General features: G+C 41.5%; 1 protein-coding gene across 1 annotated transcript in view; it reads left to right on the top strand.

The window, feature by feature from the left end:
• OXSR1 (oxidative stress responsive kinase 1) overlaps window positions 1–18,403 on the top strand; it is a 103,270-nt gene that overhangs the window by 23,305 nt on the left and 61,562 nt on the right. Inside the window, exon 3 of the mRNA XM_058180920.1 lies at window positions 9,667–9,775. Coding sequence (XP_058036903.1) covers window positions 9,667–9,775 — 109 coding nt within the window. The remainder of the gene's footprint in view (window positions 1–9,666; window positions 9,776–18,403) is intronic.

The following is an 18,403-nucleotide window of genomic DNA, read 5'->3' as shown; positions in this document are numbered from 1 at the left end:
GAAAAAGAAAAAGGAATTGGAAGAGGAAATTAAAAAGAAAGAACAGTTATTGATAAATAGCCCAGGAAATAGTAAAATAAAAGAATCAATAAATATATTAAGAGGTCAGTTTAACATGTTGATGGCAGATCAAGTAGCAATTAATTTACAATATGTAAAACATGATACGTTTAATAATGCCAATAAGCCAGGAAGATGGCTTGCCTATTTAATAAGGAAAAAACAGAAATCACGAATGATTGATAAAATAGAATATAGGGGTAAGGAAGTTTATCAAAAGAATTTGATTAAAAAAGCATTTCTAGAGTATTATAGTAAGTTGTATACTAGGGATATGATTGATGATATAGAGATAGAAAGATATTTACAACAACAAAATATTTGTGAGCTTACAGAAAATCAAAGAGAAGAACTGAATCAATTAATTACTTCAGAGGAAATTTTGTTAGCAATTAAGCAACTTAAAATTGGTAAAGCACCAGGTACAGATGGCTTAACAGCTGTTTATTATAAAAATTTACAAAATGAGATGGTTGAACCACTTAAAGAGTTATTTAATAAAATTCAAATGGGAGGAGATGTTCCCCCTTCAATCAAAAGATGGAGGTAGTTACCTATAAAGAACTTCTTTGTATGGAAAAGGGGGAATTACAATTAAAATCCAGAGAAAAGATGGGGGAAGAAGGGAAAAATTATACATGGTTCCAATATGGACAATTACAAGCTAGATGGAAATTAGATCAAAAAATAGGTGTTAAGCAAACTGAGGATAATTTGTTAAAACAAATGAGAGATCAAGGCCAACAGCATATTAAGAGGTTGTATAATGTATTAGTAGAAATAGACTCAGAGTCCGAACTAGTTAAGGATTGTATGATTAAGTGGGCACAAAATTTTCAGCAACCAATAATGTTGGAAACTTGGGAAAGAATTTGGGTGAGGAATGTTAAATTTACACAAGCGCAAAATATGAGAGAAAATTTTTATAAGATGTTTTATAGATGGCATTTAGACCCCAAAAGTTGTCATGTATGTATCCTAATGTACAGGCTAAATGTTGGAGATGCGATTGTGAAGATGCCACTTATTACCATATATGGTGGACTTGTAAAAAGTTAAAGCATTTTGGATTAAAGTATGGTGGATCATGCAGAATATTTTGAAAAGAAGATTAAGTTTACTCCGCAGTTCTTTCTACTAGGAATTATTATGGACTGTACAGCTATAGAGACTAAATTGATTTTGAACTTAATAACAGCCGCAAGACTTTTGATTGCTCAGTATTGGAAGAAAGAAGAATTACCTACAATTGAAGAATGGACACTCAAAGTATCAAATCTGGCAGAGATGGCAAAAATCTCCGCTTACTTGAAAGACTATACACTAGAAAAATATATTTTAGAATGGAAAATGTGGATTGATTATATTCAAAATAAGTATCAGATAAAAATATCGAATAGCATATGAGTAAATTTAGGAAATATTTTGTATTAGATATATTTTGAAGGAGAGGGAATTGAGAGTGTGACTAAGTGTGGTGTGACTAGAGATTATAATTTAGGAATTATTTTAGATTATGATTGTTAGTTTTGATACCCTGCATTTTGTTCTGGGAAGTCGGGGTGGGGGTGGGGGTAAGGAGGAGGGAATTGGGGGTTTGGTAGAGATGGAGTGATGGTTAATGTACAGGGATTATTGAAGATGTATAAATATAATTAATGTAGGGTCGGGTCTGCCTAGTTACCATTTTAGAACGGTGGGAGGAGAAAAGAGAGTAGGAGGTAGGAAAGAGGAGAAGAGGAAGGAAGAGGGGTAGAAGAGGGAGAAGGAAGGTGTAGGGTGGAGGGAGGAGCGGATGTAGATAAGAGAAGGAGAGGAAGGTTTGGAAAGTAAAAGAAGGTAGAAGAGGGAAGAGTGTTAAAAAGGGGGGTGGTGACTGGGCAAGCCCGACTAATTGTATATAACTGTACATTGGATGAATTATTTGATATGATTGTAAAAATAAAACTTTTTTTAAAAAAAAGAAAAAAAAAGAAAACACAGGTAATCCTCGACTTACAATAGTTCATTTAGTGACCGTTCAAAGTTACAACGGCAGTGAAAAAAGTGATGTATGACCATTTTTCATATTTATGACCGTTGCAGCATCCCCATGGTCACATGACCAAAATTCAGATGCTTGTCAACTAGTTCCTATTTATGATAGTTGCAAAGTCCCTGTATCTTGAGATCAGTTTTTGTGACCTTCTGACAAGCAAAGTCAATGGGGAAGGCAGGTTCACTTAATCATTAATTAATGCACTAATTCACTTAACTGTGATTCATAAAATGGGGCAAAACTCACTTAAATGTTTCATTTAGCAACATAAATTTTGGGCTTAATTGTGGTCATAACTCGAGGACTACCTGTATAGGAAAGGGATGCAAGAAGAGTATTTTTTAAATCATAACCTACACAACCTTGTGCAACAATTTCATTACAGGTGCAACTTTCTGCAGGGCACTGCTTCGGATCTGAAAGGCCTTTTACAAAAATGTTGAAATTTTTAAATTGATATATACTCTTGACAAGCAGAGTGTGCCAGTTCTTGAATTTCTACTGAATAGTTCATTTGCTCTAGGCTTCAACCGGTCTCCTTGCTTAATCATTGGAAACGCCTCATGTACTTTTTCCTGAAATGAGAAAAACAACAACGAATTATTGCTTTTTAAAAGAAAGACCACAAGCTGTTTCTTTGTGATCTTCCCTCTCCTTTCCTTTCTCCTTCCCTTTCCCTTTCCCCTTCCCTTATTTTTCTCTTTCAAAATTTCTATTGTATTCGTTCTTTTAAAAATTTATTTAGGAACAATTATAATGTATATGTGTCCATGGATCTATAAGTCTGCTTGTTTGCAGCTTTGAATAAAAACATTCAGTTTTGCATCTTAGATGATATTTTTTTGGGCTGCATAAAATCAATTTTACATTACCTAGGAGGTGTGGTAGGTTACAGAGTTGAGCTATGGTTAAGTTCAGGTTCCAAAAATAGTGCCTAATTCAGTTTTTTAGCTTCTTGGCAAACTCCTTTGATTGTAGAGGCACTTGCCAGTTCCTGTTTTTGAGGCAGAGTATGTTTGGCAGCTTGTTAATTTCTGTTTTTTCCTATGTAATCTTTAAGCCTAATGGATCTGTGTCCTCTTTAAAGATTACTGTATTAAAAATCCTCATTTCATTTGTTTGTTTACTTGCGGGAAGTAGCTACTGAGGTTATTGTGTTTTGCATTGAGGTCTGTTTTCCAGGATTGGTGTATATTTTTAATAAATACAGAAAAAGAGGTTGGTTCTTGTTTTATAAATACAGATCAAGAGGTTGGTTCTTGTTTTATAAATACAGATCAAGAAGTTGGGCTTTGGCTTGGCATCTTGCACGAACCAAGTCCAATGAGGTTCATTTAGCCAACCATGGTTAAATAAACCATGATGATTATATTTCCCATATTTTCCAAGCTCTTAGTTCAGGAGAGAGGAGATACTTCTGTGTAGGTGCTGTGCTAGAGTTCAATGAGTTAGGAATAGCAAAAGCACTTATATTTATATATCGCTCCATGGTGCTTGACAAAATTATCTGGAACGTTTACAGAGATAGCATATTCCGCCCAACAATCTGGGTCCTCATTTTACCAATTTTCGGAAGGATGGAAGGCTGAGTCAACCTTGAGCTGGTGAGAATCGAACTGTTGTCAGTCAGCAGAATTAGCGTTGCAATACTGGAGTCTAACCACTGTGCCACCACAGCTCAGTGATGTTAACTAAATCCCATGTCATTAGGCAAGGCTTTCTACAACCAAGTCAGTTGGGAAGCCAGCAGGAAGTTGCAAGTCCTTTGATCTCAATTGGCTCCTTGGTTTTCCGAGGAGCTGAGGGAGATGAAACGCCGGAGAAGACGCCTAGAGAGCACCTGGAGGTCTAGCCATTCCGAGGCTGATCGGACACTAGTGAGGTCTTTCACTAAGGCCTATCTAGTGGCAATGAGGGAGGCGAAACGTTCCTACGTTTCCACCCTCATTGCATCGGCAGATAACCGCCCGGCCGCCTTGTTTCGGGTAACCCGTTCCCTCCTTCATCAGGAGGGACGGGATGACCCCTTACAGGGACGTGCTGAGGAGTTTAACGGTTATCTATACGATAAAATCGTTCAGCTTCGGGATAGTTTGGACCAAAATTGTGATGATCCAAGCGAGATGATGGAGACGCGTCTTTTGAGGTTGTTTGGGATGAGTTTGATTCTGTGGCTCTCGAGGACGTGGACAGGTTGCTGGGGAGGTTACATGCAACTACATGTTTACTGGATCCGTGTCCCTCCTGGTTAGTACTGGCTACTCAGGAAGTGACACGAGGCTGGCTCTGGGGAATTATAAAGGCTTCTTTGGTGGAAGGGGTTTTCCCCGCTGCCTTGAAAGAGGTGGTGTTGAGACCCCTCCTCAAGAAGCCTTCCCTGGATCCAGCTATTTTGGGGAATTACCGTCCAGTCTCCAACCTTCGCTTTGTGGCGAAGGTTGTAGAGAGTGTAGTTGCATGGCAGCTTCCCCAATACCTGGATGAAGCTGTCTATCTAGACCCGTTCCAGTCCGGCTTCCGGCCCGGTCATAGTACGGAGACAGCTCTGGTCACGTTGGTCGATGACCTCTGGAGGGCCAGGGATAGGGGTTGTTCCTCTGCCCTGGTCCTTTTAGATCTCTCAGCGGCCTTTGATACCATCGACCATGGTATCTTGCTGCACCGGTTGGAGAGTTTGGGAGTGGGAGGTGCCGTTTATCGGTGGTTCTCCTCCTATCTCTCTGACCGGTCGCAGATGGTGTTGACAGGGGGGCAGAGATCGTCCGCGAGGCGCCTTACTTGTGGGGTGCCTCAGAGGTCGATTCTCTCGCCTCTCCTGTTCAACATCTACATGAAGCCGCTGGGTGAGGTCATCAGTGGTTTCGGGGTGAGTTACCATCTGTACGCTGATGATACTCAGCTGTACTTTTCCACCCCGGACCACCCCAACGAAGCTGTCGAAGTGCTGTCCCGGTGCTTGGAAGCCGTACGGGTCTGGATGGGGAGAAACAGACTCAAGCTCAATCCCTCCAAGACGGAGTGGCTGTGGATGCCGGCACCCTGGTACAGTCAGCTGCAACCGCGGCTGACTGTTGGGGGCGAGTTATTGGCCCCAATGGAAGGGGTACGCAACTTGGGCGTCCTCCTGGATGGGCGGCTGTCGTTTGATGATCATTTGGCGGCCGTCTCCAGGAGGGCCTTTCACCAAGTACGCTTGGTCCGCCAGTTGCGCCCCTTCCTTGACTGGGATGCCTTATGCACGGTCACTCACGCTCTGGTCACTTCTCGTTTGGATTATTGCAATGCTCTCTACATGGGGCTGCCCTTGAAGTGCACCCGGAGGCTGCAGATAGTCCAGAATGCAGCTGTGCGAGTAGTAATGGGAGCCACTCGTTGCTCCCATGTAACACCACTACTGCGCAGTCTGCACTGGATCCCTGTGATCTTTCGGGTGCGCTTTAAGATTTTGGTTACCACCTTTAAAGCGCTCCATGGCTTAGGGCCCGGGTATTTACGGGCCCGCCTGCTGTTACCTTATGCCTCCCACCGACCCATAGGCTCACACAGGGTCTTCTCAGGGTGCCGTCCGCCAAACAATGTCGGCTAGCGGCCCCCAGGGGTAGGGCCTTCTCTGTTGGAGCTCCTACGCTTTGGAACGAACTTTCCCCTGGTCTACGCCAAGTGCCTGATCTTCGGACTTTTCGCCGTGAGCTGAAAACGCATTTATTTATTCAAGCGGGACTGGCTTAAAAGTTTTAGTAAATTTTAACTGGGGTTATTTATTAATTTTTAGGGTTTTAAACTTTTAAATGTAATAAGCTCGTTTTAATTTCTGTTTTAATCTGTGTATATTGTGGGTTTTATCTTCTGGCTGTACACCGCCCTGAGTCCTTCGGGAGAAGGGCAGTATAAAAATCTAATAAAATAAATAAATAAATAAAAATAAATAAGTAATTGGCAGTTGGCAGGTGAGGGAGGGCAAGTGGGGGAATCAAGGGTGTGAAAGGGGCATGGGGAAGGTCAAAGAGGATATTTAAGATGCATGAATGGTGGTGGTGGGGACACCACAGTCATTTTCAACCCACTGGCTTCCCCATTGACTTTCTAGGGAAGCCCTCAGGGGAGATTGCAAAAACTGTTCACATGATCACGGAGTGTTGCAATTAGTCATAAACGCAAACTGATAGCCAAGCGCCCATCTTGTAGTCGTGTGACTGTAGATCTGCTAGGACAATTCCAAGGACTTGTCGTAAGTGCAATTCATTCGGCACCATCATCCCTTGGAACGGTTGCTGAACAAATGGTTAAATCAAGGATTATGTGTATTCAGCATTGTCTGGTCAACAAGGACCCTCCTCGGAGCCAATTTTATATTTAGCCACAGTATGAATATTTTTCTTTTATGCTTGTGTTTTAGGATCCATAAGCAGATGCATGGTGGCCTTCTATGATTTTTTTTTTTAAAAAAACCCTCATCTCTCCCACCATTTAGAAAAAAAATTGCATGTCCAGTTTAAAAAATGTTTCTCAAACAGAGCTTAGGTACAGGTGGCCCTTGACTTACTACCACAATTGAGCCCAAAATCTCTGTTGCCAAGCAAGAAAATTTTAAATGAGTTTGGCCCCATTTTACAACCTTTCTGGCCACAGTTGTTAAGTGAATCGATGCAGTTGTTAAGTTAGAATAGGGTTGTTAAATGAATCTGGCTTCCCCATACATACACTTTGCTTGCCAGCAGGTCACAAAAAGTGATCACATTCCCTTAGAACACTGAAACTGCCATAATTATGAGCCAGACGCCCAAATTTTGATCATGTAACCATGGGGATGCTGCAATGGTCATACCCTGTTTCCCCGAAAATAAGACATTCCCTGATAATAAGCCCAATAGGGCTTTTGAGGTCATGTGCTAAAAAATAACCCCCCTCCTCTAAAACTAAGTCTTCCCCGAAAATATTTAACCGCATGTACAGCCTATCTGCACCATTTCGTCTGGTTAGGGTTAGGGAGACAGAGCTGGAAATCTGTAAGACAGCAAGAGGAGCCCCATCTTGCTCCACACGACCCAAAATAATAAAACCTCCCCAAAAATAAGGCCAAGCGCTTATTTCGGGGTTCAAAAAAAATATAAGACAGGGTCTTAGTTTCAGGGAAACACAGTAAGTGTGAAAACCAGTTACATTTTTTTTTCAGTGCTGTTGTAACTTTACACGGCCACTAAATGAAATGATGTAAGTCAAGGACTATTTGTATATCCATGTAGCTTGCTGGAAAACACAGTGGCAACATTTTCCAATTGCCTTTTTCCAGGATATTCTTCAATTCCTCAGTCGGTAGTCCTGCATCCCTATTGTTCCCTCTCTACATAACCATCAGGATTGAAGTTTTGGAGATTTGCCCAGGTAGCATGGTGCTTGGGAAAAGGGAATCTTTCCTTCAAGACAAACTCATGTAGCCTCTTCAAACAGCACACCAGCGGTTTATTATTATTTCTTTCCAGGGTATTTTTTAACTGCCCAGTCTAGCCTACAGCCCTAAACCTTTGCATGCTAACCGTAAACCAGATTAGACCCTGTTTATTTTCCCTGCCCAGGAAAAGTTGGCCAGTACTAGCACTTGCTGAGATAGCATTGTTTAGTGAAAGTAAAGAATATATAATAAAATAAACTGGAGAGCCAGTTTGGTTTAGTAGTTAGGGTACCAGGCTAGAAACCAGGAGATGGTGAGTTCTAGTCCCACCTTAGGCATGAAAGGCAGCTGGGTGACTTTGGACCAATCCCCAGGAAATGGTGAGTTCTAGTTCTACCTTAGGCGTGAAAACCGACTAGAAGACTTTGGGTCAATTCTCAAGAGAGGGTGAGTTCTAGTGCCATTTTAGGCATGGGTGACTTTGGGCCAGTTCTCAGGAGATGTTGAGTTCTAATCCTACCTTAGGTGTAAAAGCCGACTGGGAGTCTTTGGGCCAATTCCCAGGAGAGAGTGAGTTCTAGTCCTGCCTTAAGGCATGAAAGCAGCTGGGTGACTTGGGCCCAATCCTTAGGAGAAGTGAGTTCTAAGTGAGCCTTAGGCATAAAACCTGGCTGAGTGATTTTGGGCCAATCACCAGGTGACGGTGAGTTGTAGTTCTACCTTAGGCGTGAAAGCCCTGCTGAGTGACTTGAATCAGTCCCTCTCTCTCAGTCCAACCTAACTCAAAAGGTTTTTCTGTTGGGGAAACAAAGGAGAAGGAAGGAGTATAAGATACTGTTGCTATCTTGAATTAGTTATATAAGCAATAAAGCAGGGATTTTAAAAAAACCTAAAAGAAATGCCACTTCCTTTCTGCTTGGTATGCTGGATGCGGATGAGTTTTTTGCACATTGCACAATGGAGCAAACATCCTGAACCTTTTTGGGGACCTCAGTCAAGTTTGGTATTTGGGGAGCACGTTTTGGGGAACCGCACCTTGAGTGGCCGCAAGCCCTTATGGCTATCACAAAACACCCGTTGACCGGACACCAACCAAACTTTCTATTGCAGATTTCCAACAGGAACTTACTTACTTCCCCCAAGTCACTTTCTTAAGAGGATGGAAACAATATTAGGAACAGAGAGAAAGCAGGGGAGGCCCTAAGGAACATGGTTCCATCTTGGGAACTCAAATAATAATTTACTTATAAATTATTTACAAGTAATTTGTTTACAAATTTACTTGTAATTTATTTGTAAAATAATTTATGAATATGATTTGAAACAATCAATTTGATTTGCTGTCCTCCTGCATCTACAGGTAATTCTTGACTTAAGATCACAGTTGATACCAGAATCTCTTTTACTAGGCAAGATGGTTGTTAAGTGAGCTATACCCAACATTGCAACCTTTTTTTTTTTTGCTACACTTGTTAAACGATTTACTGCAGTTGTTCAGTGAATCACATGGTCGTTAAGCAAATCTGGTTTTTCCCCACTGACTTTGCACGTCAGAAGCTGCCTGGGAAGGTCACAAATGGTGATCACCTGATTTTGCAACTGTCATGAATACATACCAGTCGCCGAGCACCTGAAATTTGATCACTGACCCTGGGGATGTTGTGACAGTTGTAAGTGTGAGGATAGGCCCTAAGTTCCTTTTTTCAGTGCAGTTCTATAACTTTGAACAGTCACCAAATGAGTGATCATAAGTGGAGGATTACCTGTATATCGATCGGAATGCAGACCCATATTTTCCAACACCTGCTAGCAAAGGCTGCATCCCGTATGTTTATGGGAGTTGTAGTTTAATCTGCCTGGGATATCTTCGCAAAGGCTGGGCCTAGAATCCATTCCCAAATCCCACCTTTTAGCCAGGATTCAATTAAGCTGTTGTTCCTTATATATTAACGTCTCCCAACCTGGGTTGAATCCGGGTGGGTAGATTTCAGCTCCCAGAATTCTTAGCAATGACCATGCTGGCTGGTGGGATTCTGTGAATTAAAAAGTCCACACATTGGAAGCTCTGCAAATGAAGGTTTTTGTGTTGGTGTCCTGTTGTGTTGTCTTAGGATGGTTGTATTAAAAGAGAATAGTAACTGCAAGTTGATTTTCCTTTCTCTTTTATCCTCTCTTTCAGAAAGAAATTCAAGCAATGAGTCAGTGCCACCATCCAAATATTGTCTCTTACTATACTTCTTTCGTGGTGAAAGATGAACTTTGGTTAGTGATGAAGCTCCTAAGTGGAGGTAAGATTTTTGTGAATTCTGCTGCTGTTTGATTTGGTTTGTCACTATAAAAAGGGATTTTAAAATGCAGATCTATTTTTTATTTAAGTCAATAACAACACCTTTTCTGAAAGACACCTAAGTAGACTATGTTTTCAGGCTGATTAATTTTAAAGATTTTAATGTTATGCAATTTATAGATCAAACCGGGTATAAGAAAAACATCCAGCCTATTAGGGCAAATACAAAAAACATTCTCTCATGCAGGTATTTGATACATAGGAATATTAATTGGCTACATGAAAACGTAGACACAGCTACACCATAGTCCTCAACTTACAACCGATCAAAGTTATGACAGACCTTCCTGGGCGTACTTAGGGCCCAGTTCTGAAGATCCAACAGCTGTCTCATGCAATCACATGTTGGATACTTAGCAACAAATAGATTTACGTCCACTTGTAGTGTCTGACAGTTACATGACTGAATTTCATGATGGGTTTGCTAAAAACCAATGTTTACCTCTGTTTTTCAGCAAATCTGGACAGTTGGTTCATTAATGGCTGCAGAATTCACTTAACAATTATGGCAACTGCTTTAAATAGTCTCATTCACTTAAAGGCAACTGCAGCAAAGGTGATGAAAATAAATCGGTCATGTGGATGCCCCGATTTATGACCAACACCATCAGATTGTAAATAGAGGACTTCCTGTAAAAGTAATCTGGATTGCTGGGACTCAAACTGAATTTAGGAGATAGGTAGCAATTTATTTGCAGAAGTCTCTCTGACTTAGCAAAATGACCTCATTTTTTATTTTTATGATGGCTGTTAAAATAGAGTTAAAATGGATTCTGAATTTCAGACTTTTGATAATAACGTTATGATTTATTCCTGCGCTGCCCGGGCATTGTTCTTTGATAATTGCTGTTCTTCCTAAGCGTAGGCCTCAGAAGTCCTTTGAGACTGCAACAGAATTCAAATATAATAAGTAAATGGATAAATAATAGGGTATGTGTGTAGTTGTTAAAATTTCAGCTAATCTAAGTGGAGCACTGTGCTTTGAGAGTGGGATGAGGTAATCTCTAATCTCTGAGAATTGAATGGCGGGGAAAACATTTAAACATTAATGTTTTAAAATAAGACAGCTTTAAAACTATCCACAGGCTTGGGGACTAGTAGACTAGAAACAAATTTTGTAGTTAATGTACCAAATTGAATAGGAAAACATACAGGTAATCTTTGATTTACAACAGTTTTTTTTAGTGACCACTTGAAATGACAACGGCACTGAAAAAAGGGACTTATGTCCATTTCCCACACTTACAACCGTTGCAGCATCCCCATGGTCATGTGATCAGAATTCAGACACTTTCCAGCTGACTCATTTATGATGGTTGCAGGTTCCCGGGGTCATGTGATCCCCTTATACAATCTTCTCACAAGCTAAGTCAACGGGGAAGCCAGATCCACTTAACAACCGTGTTACTAATTTAACAACGGCAGTGATTCACTTAACAACTATTGCAAGAAAACGTAAAATGGGGCAAAACTGACTTAATAAATTTCTCACTTAGCAACATAAATGTTGGGCTCAATTGTGATCATATGTTGAGGACTAGCTATAATTCATTTTGTCTTGCTTGTGTCTTTAGATAAGACTATTTCCCCTAGATTCAGGTGCCTTTGCCTTTTATCAGGCACCCTGAATTTTGGAATGGCCATCCCAACAGTGGGTTTTTTTTCAAGAGGCAACTGGACTTTGTTTTTCAGTCAGTCAGAACTGAAGAAGCTTCTTGGATGAGAAGCAAAACGTCTTCAAGGAAAAACAAAGAAAGTCCATGACTTCTCAGCCGTGGAGATTCTCTGCATGACTGAGAATTTCCACAGACGTGCCTTGAAATGGAATGACTTCCCATGACTTCTCTCTGGGCTACTTTTCCTTCTTTCATCTTGTAATCATAGGCTGATTCTCCAGTTATCTGTTTAATCACTCTCTAAAATATTGGTAGACCTTGCAACATAGTTTTGAGTTACAGGTAGTCCACAATTTATAAACTTTCGTTTAGTGACTGTTCAAAGTTACAACAGCACTGAAAAAAGCAAATTATGACTGGTTTTTTTTTTTTTTTTATACTTACGACCATTGCAGCCTCCCTGTGATCATGTGATCAGAATTTGGCGACTTGGCAGCTGGCATGTATTTATATCGGTTGCTGTGTCCTGGGGTCACGTGATCCCCTTTCGGGACCTTCTGGCAAGCAAATCGACCATGGTATCCTGCTGCGCCGGTTGGAGGGATTGGGAGTGGGAGGCACCGTTTATCGGTGGTTCTCCTCCTATCTCTCCGATCGGTCACAGACGGTGTTGACAGGGGGGCAGAGGTCGGCTCCAAGGCGCCTCACTTGTGGGGTGCCGCAGGGTCGATTCTCTCGCCTTCTGTTCAACATCTATATGAAGCCGCTGGGTGAGATCATCAGTGGCTTCGTGTGAGGTACCAGCTATGCGGATGACACCCAGCTGTACTTTTCCACGGACCACCCCAACGAAGCTACCGAAGTGCTGCCCGGGGGTCTGGAAGCCGTAGGGGTCTGGATGGGGAGAAACAGGCTCAAGCCCAATCCCTCCAAGACAGAGTGGCGGTGGATGCCGGCATCCCGGTACAGTCAACTGAGTCCACGGCTGACTGTTGGAGGCGAGTCATTGGCCCCGATGGAGAGGTGCGCAACTTGGCGTCCTCCTGGATGACGGCTGTCTCTGGAAGATCATTTGACGGCCGCTCCAGGAGAGCGTTCTACCAGGTTCGCCTGGTGCGCCAGTTGCGCCTTTCTAGACCGGGATGCCTATGCACGGTCACTCACGCCCTCGTGACGTCTCGCCTGGATTACTGCAACGCTCTACATGGGGCTCCCTTGAAGGGCATCCGGAGGCTGCAGTTAGTCAGAATGCGGCTGCGCGGGTGATAGAGGAGCCTCGTGGCTCCCGTGTGACACCTATCCTGTGCAGACTGCACTGGCTACCTGTGGCCTTCGGGTGCGCTTCAAGGTGCTGGACAATCTTTAAAGCGCTCCATGGCATAGGGCCGGGTTATTTACGGGACCGCCTACTGCTGCAAATACCTCCCACCGACCCGTGCGCTCTCACAGAGGGACTCCTCAGGTGCCGTCAGCGAGGCAGTGTTGTCTGGCCCAGGAAGGGCCTTCTCTGCGGGGGCTCCCACCCTCTGGAACGAACTACCCCCAGGACTTCGTAAACTTCCGGACCTCCGAACCTTCCGTCGCGAGCTTAAAACACACTTATTCATCTGCGCAGGACTGGATTAGATTTTAAATTTATTGGTTTTAAATGGGTTTTATTTTTTTTATATTGTTTTTAAACATTCGGCCTTTTAGAATAAGTTTTTTTAATTGTTATTTTAATCTGTATTTATGTGTTTTTATTTGCCTGTGAACCGCCCTGAGTCCTTCGGGAGATAGGGCGGTATATAAATACGATTAATAAAATAAAATAAATAAAATAAAAGTCAGTGGGGAAACCAGGTTCCCTTAACAACCATGTTACTAACTTAATAACTGCTGTGATTCACTTGTGACAAGAAAAGTGGTGAAACAGGACAAAACTTGCTTAGCAAGTGTGTCACTTAGGCAATTGGACTGGTTCTGGGGTTTGTTTTTTGGCTTAGCAACAGAATTGTTGGGCTCAGCTATGGTTGTAAGTCAAGGACTACTTGCATTGTCGAAAAAGGGAATCAAAGCTCCACTTTTTAACATGGGAAATTCTGCAGTGCTAATCCCTGCGTTGTTTTTCTTTAAAAAAAAAAACTGAACAATTGTGTAATCCCCAGGTTAAATACAAGCCTTGAACAGATACATCTGCTGATAAGGAAGCTCGGTAGGAATTGGTTCTTTGCAGAAACTGGAAACTTTGTACAAAGAATCTGCTCACACCTTACATAGCAGGAAACATTTGACATACATGAGTTGTCATGTGGAAAAGTAATAGAAGGACTTTAAAAATGACAATTTTTGTTCAAAATAAGTGCAAGGAAGACATCTTGGGAAGAAATCCTAATAGAGGGGTATAGGTAATCCTCAAGTTAAGACTGTAAGGGAGAGTGCTCACTATGGTCCTAAGTTGTGACAGTCATAAAGTGAGTTGGACCAGATTTTACCCTCTTTTCTGCATCAGTCGTTAAGCAAAACCATGGTTCATGATAGCCTGATTTTGCCAAAAACTGAATGTGAAGTTTCCAAAAGATGCCCTAATTAATTCATGAGCCTCGAGCCAAAGACGCTGAAAGTAAATGCCATTTTTTTCACAAAACTATCTTAAAATGTGATCATGTGAAACAGGCATAACTGTCAAGCCCCCGAAGTACAATTATGTGACTCTGAGGGGGGAATAGCCGACAGGTTGCAAGTACCCCCTAGTACCCACCATAAGTACCCACCATAATTTCGAACAATCACTAAGCAATTGATCCTAATTCGAAGATTTAAAGGTCCGAAGATTCGGACCTTTAAACGTGAGCTCAAAACTTTCTTTTTTCATCAAGCAGGGCTGGCTTAACGTTTTTATTGAGGGTTTTTAGTGGGGCTTTTAGTATTTTTAGTATTTTATATCTTTATTTTAATTATTTAAAGCATTGAATCAGTTTTTTAACCAATTTTGTATTTTAACTTTTTTGGTATCTATGTTTTATTTGTGATGTACACCGCCCTGAGTCCTCGGAGAAGGGCAGTATAAAAATTTGAATAATAAATAAATAAATAAATAAATAAATAAATAAATAAATAAATAAATAAATAAATAAATAAATAAATAAATAAATAATAAATAGATTACCTACAGAAAGCAGGCAAAAACATTGGTATCAGACCGAAGGAAAAGCAACTGTAGATGTGAACTGTTACATTCACACATTGCTTTAGGAATGCTGGCTAGGGAATTCTGGGAGTTGGAGTCTACACATCTTAAATTAGCAAGTTTGAGAAACTCTGCTCGAGGCCACAAAACACTTTCTGTGATTTGAGGTTAAGAGTGCCAGGAGAACCGGCCATTGTGAACTAAAATCTATCATTTGTGGCTTCACTGATTTGGTAAATTGCAAAGTAAGTCACAATTAAAGAACCGATCCCTCACAGCAAGGCATGAACAAAGCCAAATTAGATTAATGGTTGTGCAGAAGAAGCAGACGAAAGGATATACATAAAAACTATTTGAGACACTGTGAAGCTAACTCGAGGGTGCCAAACTGTATGAGAGTGTTAATGTTGCGAGAATTTTTTCCTACGTTGAAATTGTTTTTTTTAAAAAAGGAAAATAAATGTCTACTGTCAAAGAAAAGGGGGGGGGGAATTTGCTTCTGGCTTACAAACTATCTTCATTAGAAACAAAACTGGTATTTGCTGTAGGACTCTCCCTAAATTCCTACAATGAAAAAAAAAAATCAGCACATATTGGCTGTTCTCTCATTTCTGAATCTCAAAAATCCAGCTCTTAAATCAACCCCTGTTTCCAAAACTGGACTTCCGTTCCATCGCCAGAAGCAACCTGGCTAACAACAGTTTGTACATTTCCAAAAAAACACACCCCCCCCCCCCCGATATATTCATATTTAATTTCATTTAGGCCACATTTTCTTTCCTTGAGCGAAAAGATTTCACCTTTCCTGCCCCCACAAAAGACTATTTGAAACAGCATTCTTGATTGAGCCAAGGAAGAGACACACCTTGAACACCCTGTGGGAAAAAAATTAATAGTAGTTTAACCAGATAAGATAAAAATGCAGTTCAGAGGCGGCAGGACTGAGAGACTAGCTTGGTTTAGAATTCCAGCAACTTGCCCCTTGTTACAAACTCATTCACCGGCTTGCAATCTCTGTGTTTCTATTTTTAAAACCTGCTTTTCAGTGGCACTGAAGATGCTCAGTTACAGAGAAGATGCCTAAAAGGATTTGGGAGACCACAGAAATAACTTTCTTCCAGATAAATAAGTGCCTAGAGAATGTGCTTTAATACGTTTGCTCTCCGAAACAACCCTGTTCTCCTATGCCGTTTCTTTATTTGCCGTCTTAATGGTTTTCAATACTTTTCAAATTTATTTCCAATAAAGCAATACCTGGATAATCAACACAGATGGAAAAATGACACAAGAATGATTGCCGCAAGGAAATACCACCCCTCACACCAATATTTATTTGATTTATATGCCAATTTTTTAAAAACTCAAGACAGCATACATAATATGGGTAGTCTTCAACTTACGACCATGATTGAGCGCAGAATTATGGTGGTAAGTTGTTGCAGTTGTTAAGCTGCTCACCAAGTAACAGCATTCGGTTTTTTCAATCTTTGTTGCAGTCATTCTGAATTCATCCACAGTTAAGCAATTTGATTTTATTCAATGGGTGTTTCTTGCCAAAAAACCGGAAGGAAAAATCAGAAACCAGCAAAACCAAAACAAAACAGAAAACCTCCCCATGCCAAAATTTGCAACCATGTGACTGTAGGACACTGCAAATGGCCATAAATGTGAGCTGGCATCCAAAATGAGATTACATGACCATGAGGTATGCAGGTTATGGTTGTGGAATTTCCAAAACAGGTTGTATTAGCTCTGGAGAGATCTGTCATAACTTCAAAGGGTCACTAAGCGAGGAAAATCTGTACTTCCCTTCTCTTTTTCCCAAAACCACCCTGTAAATGGATTGAGCTGAAACAGGTACTGATCCAAAATCACCCAGTTGATGCACTAATATTCATGGTCTTATATATATTATGTATTCATTGTAGATATATAGATATGACTATATGAGTTTACCACCCCACATAGCCTCCCCCATTAAAACTCTACCTCCTCGCCCTCCAATTCAAACACCACAATGTTTCTACAAGGCTCTACTACTAAGTTAAGTGCTAATTGCAAAACTACACACCACTCATCTTCAAGCTGGTACCTTTTGGTTGTGTTGGACGTCAATTCCCATAATCTTTAGCAGCTGGTGAGAGATTATGGGAATTGAAATTCAACCCATGCGTAAACTGTTCTTGCGTAAGCTGGGTCTTACCCCACTGAAACTGAATTTACCACATAGATTTTAAAGAGAGCTTCTTCAGTTAGCAGTTCTACTCCAGTGAGCAAATCCAGCATGGGTAGGAATATTTGTTGGTTTGTTTCTAATTTATTATCCTCCCATCTTACCATAAGGTCACTCTGGGTGGCTTGCAATCATAAAAATATGCCTGTAGATATATAATTAAAACATAAATAAATTATAACGAAAGTTTAAAATCTAAGGACACCTGGGGAGGGATGGGACGGAGTGGGGAGAGGTGGGATCTGTTGTTACTGGATCAGCCACCTCCACTGTACTGCTCCCCCAATGGAGCCCCAGGCCAAATGCCAGAGCCAGGTCCTGAGGCCCTTCCAGAAGGATAGGAAGGTTGCAGTCATCCTCGCATTGGAGGTGCAGGTGGGGGGCAAAATGTTCCAGAGAGCAGGAGCTACAGCAGAAAAGGCCCTCCTTCTGGGCACCGCCAGACAGAATATCAGGCTAAAGGACCCGCAGCATAGCCTCCTCTGTGGCATGAGTGGAGCGAGACCTTCATAAGAATGAGCCAGTGGCCAAGCATCTGAATTTTGATCAGGTGACCTGCATGGGAATCAGGTGACCTGCACGGGAATGCAAAGGCCATTCAGCCTGCAAGTTGGTCATAAGTCTCTTAATTTTTTCAGTGCCGCTGTAACTTTGAGCAGTCAGTAAACAAAAGATTGAAAGTCGAGGACTGCCCATATTCGTTTCTAAAATAAGATACAGGGCTTTTATCAGCGCAGATCAGAAATTACGTAGTTCTTAAAGTGCAAAAGCATGCAAATAGATAAATAGGTGCCACTTCGTTGGGAGGTGCGTCTCTGTCAGAGATGGGTTTCAGCAGGTTCTGACCAGTTCTGAAGAACCGGTAGCGGAAATTTTGAGTAGTTCGGAGAACCGGTAGTAAAAATTCTGACTGGCTCCGCCCCCATCTATTCTCCGCCTCCTGAGTCCCAGCTGATGGGGAAGAAATGGGGATTTTGCAGTATCCTTACCCTGGAATGGGGATTTTGCAGTATCCTTCCCCTGGAGTGGGGTAGGAATGGAGATTTTACAGCATCCTTCCCCTGCCATGCCACCAAGCCTACTTTTTACCTTTTTAATACAGAATTTTTACAGGTAGTAAAAAATTTTGAAACCCACTACTTATCTCTGTGTATAGCCATGCTGGCCACATGACCACAGAACCATCTTTAGACAATGCTCCTTAGCTCCTTCGGCTAAGAGACAGAGATGAGCTCTGCTCCCTAGAGGCTGGACTGGAGAAACCTTTTATCTTCCCCTTTTTTAAAAGCCTCGAGCCATTTCAAGACCAGATCTTCATGGGAGCTAATGAATAAATTATAATTTCAGTTAAAAATAAACTCTGGATAAGTGGGCTTTATGAAGTTGGATCAGGGGTTTTTGGAGAGAGAAAAGGCCGATGGGAGACAAACAGCGTGTACAGTGTGTTGCAGCTACGGAATTTATTCTCGTATAGCACACTAAGCTAATAAGCTTGATCAACGGAAGGTAAAGTAAAATTGCGACTTGGGATTTAGAAGTTGGATCGTGATG

Source organism: Ahaetulla prasina, chromosome 4, assembly GCF_028640845.1.
Source record: "Ahaetulla prasina isolate Xishuangbanna chromosome 4, ASM2864084v1, whole genome shotgun sequence".
Classification (NCBI taxonomy): domain Eukaryota; kingdom Metazoa; phylum Chordata; class Lepidosauria; order Squamata; family Colubridae; genus Ahaetulla; species Ahaetulla prasina.
The sequence above is the reverse complement of the archived record's forward strand: the minus strand, read 5'-3'. Positions and strand labels throughout refer to the sequence as shown.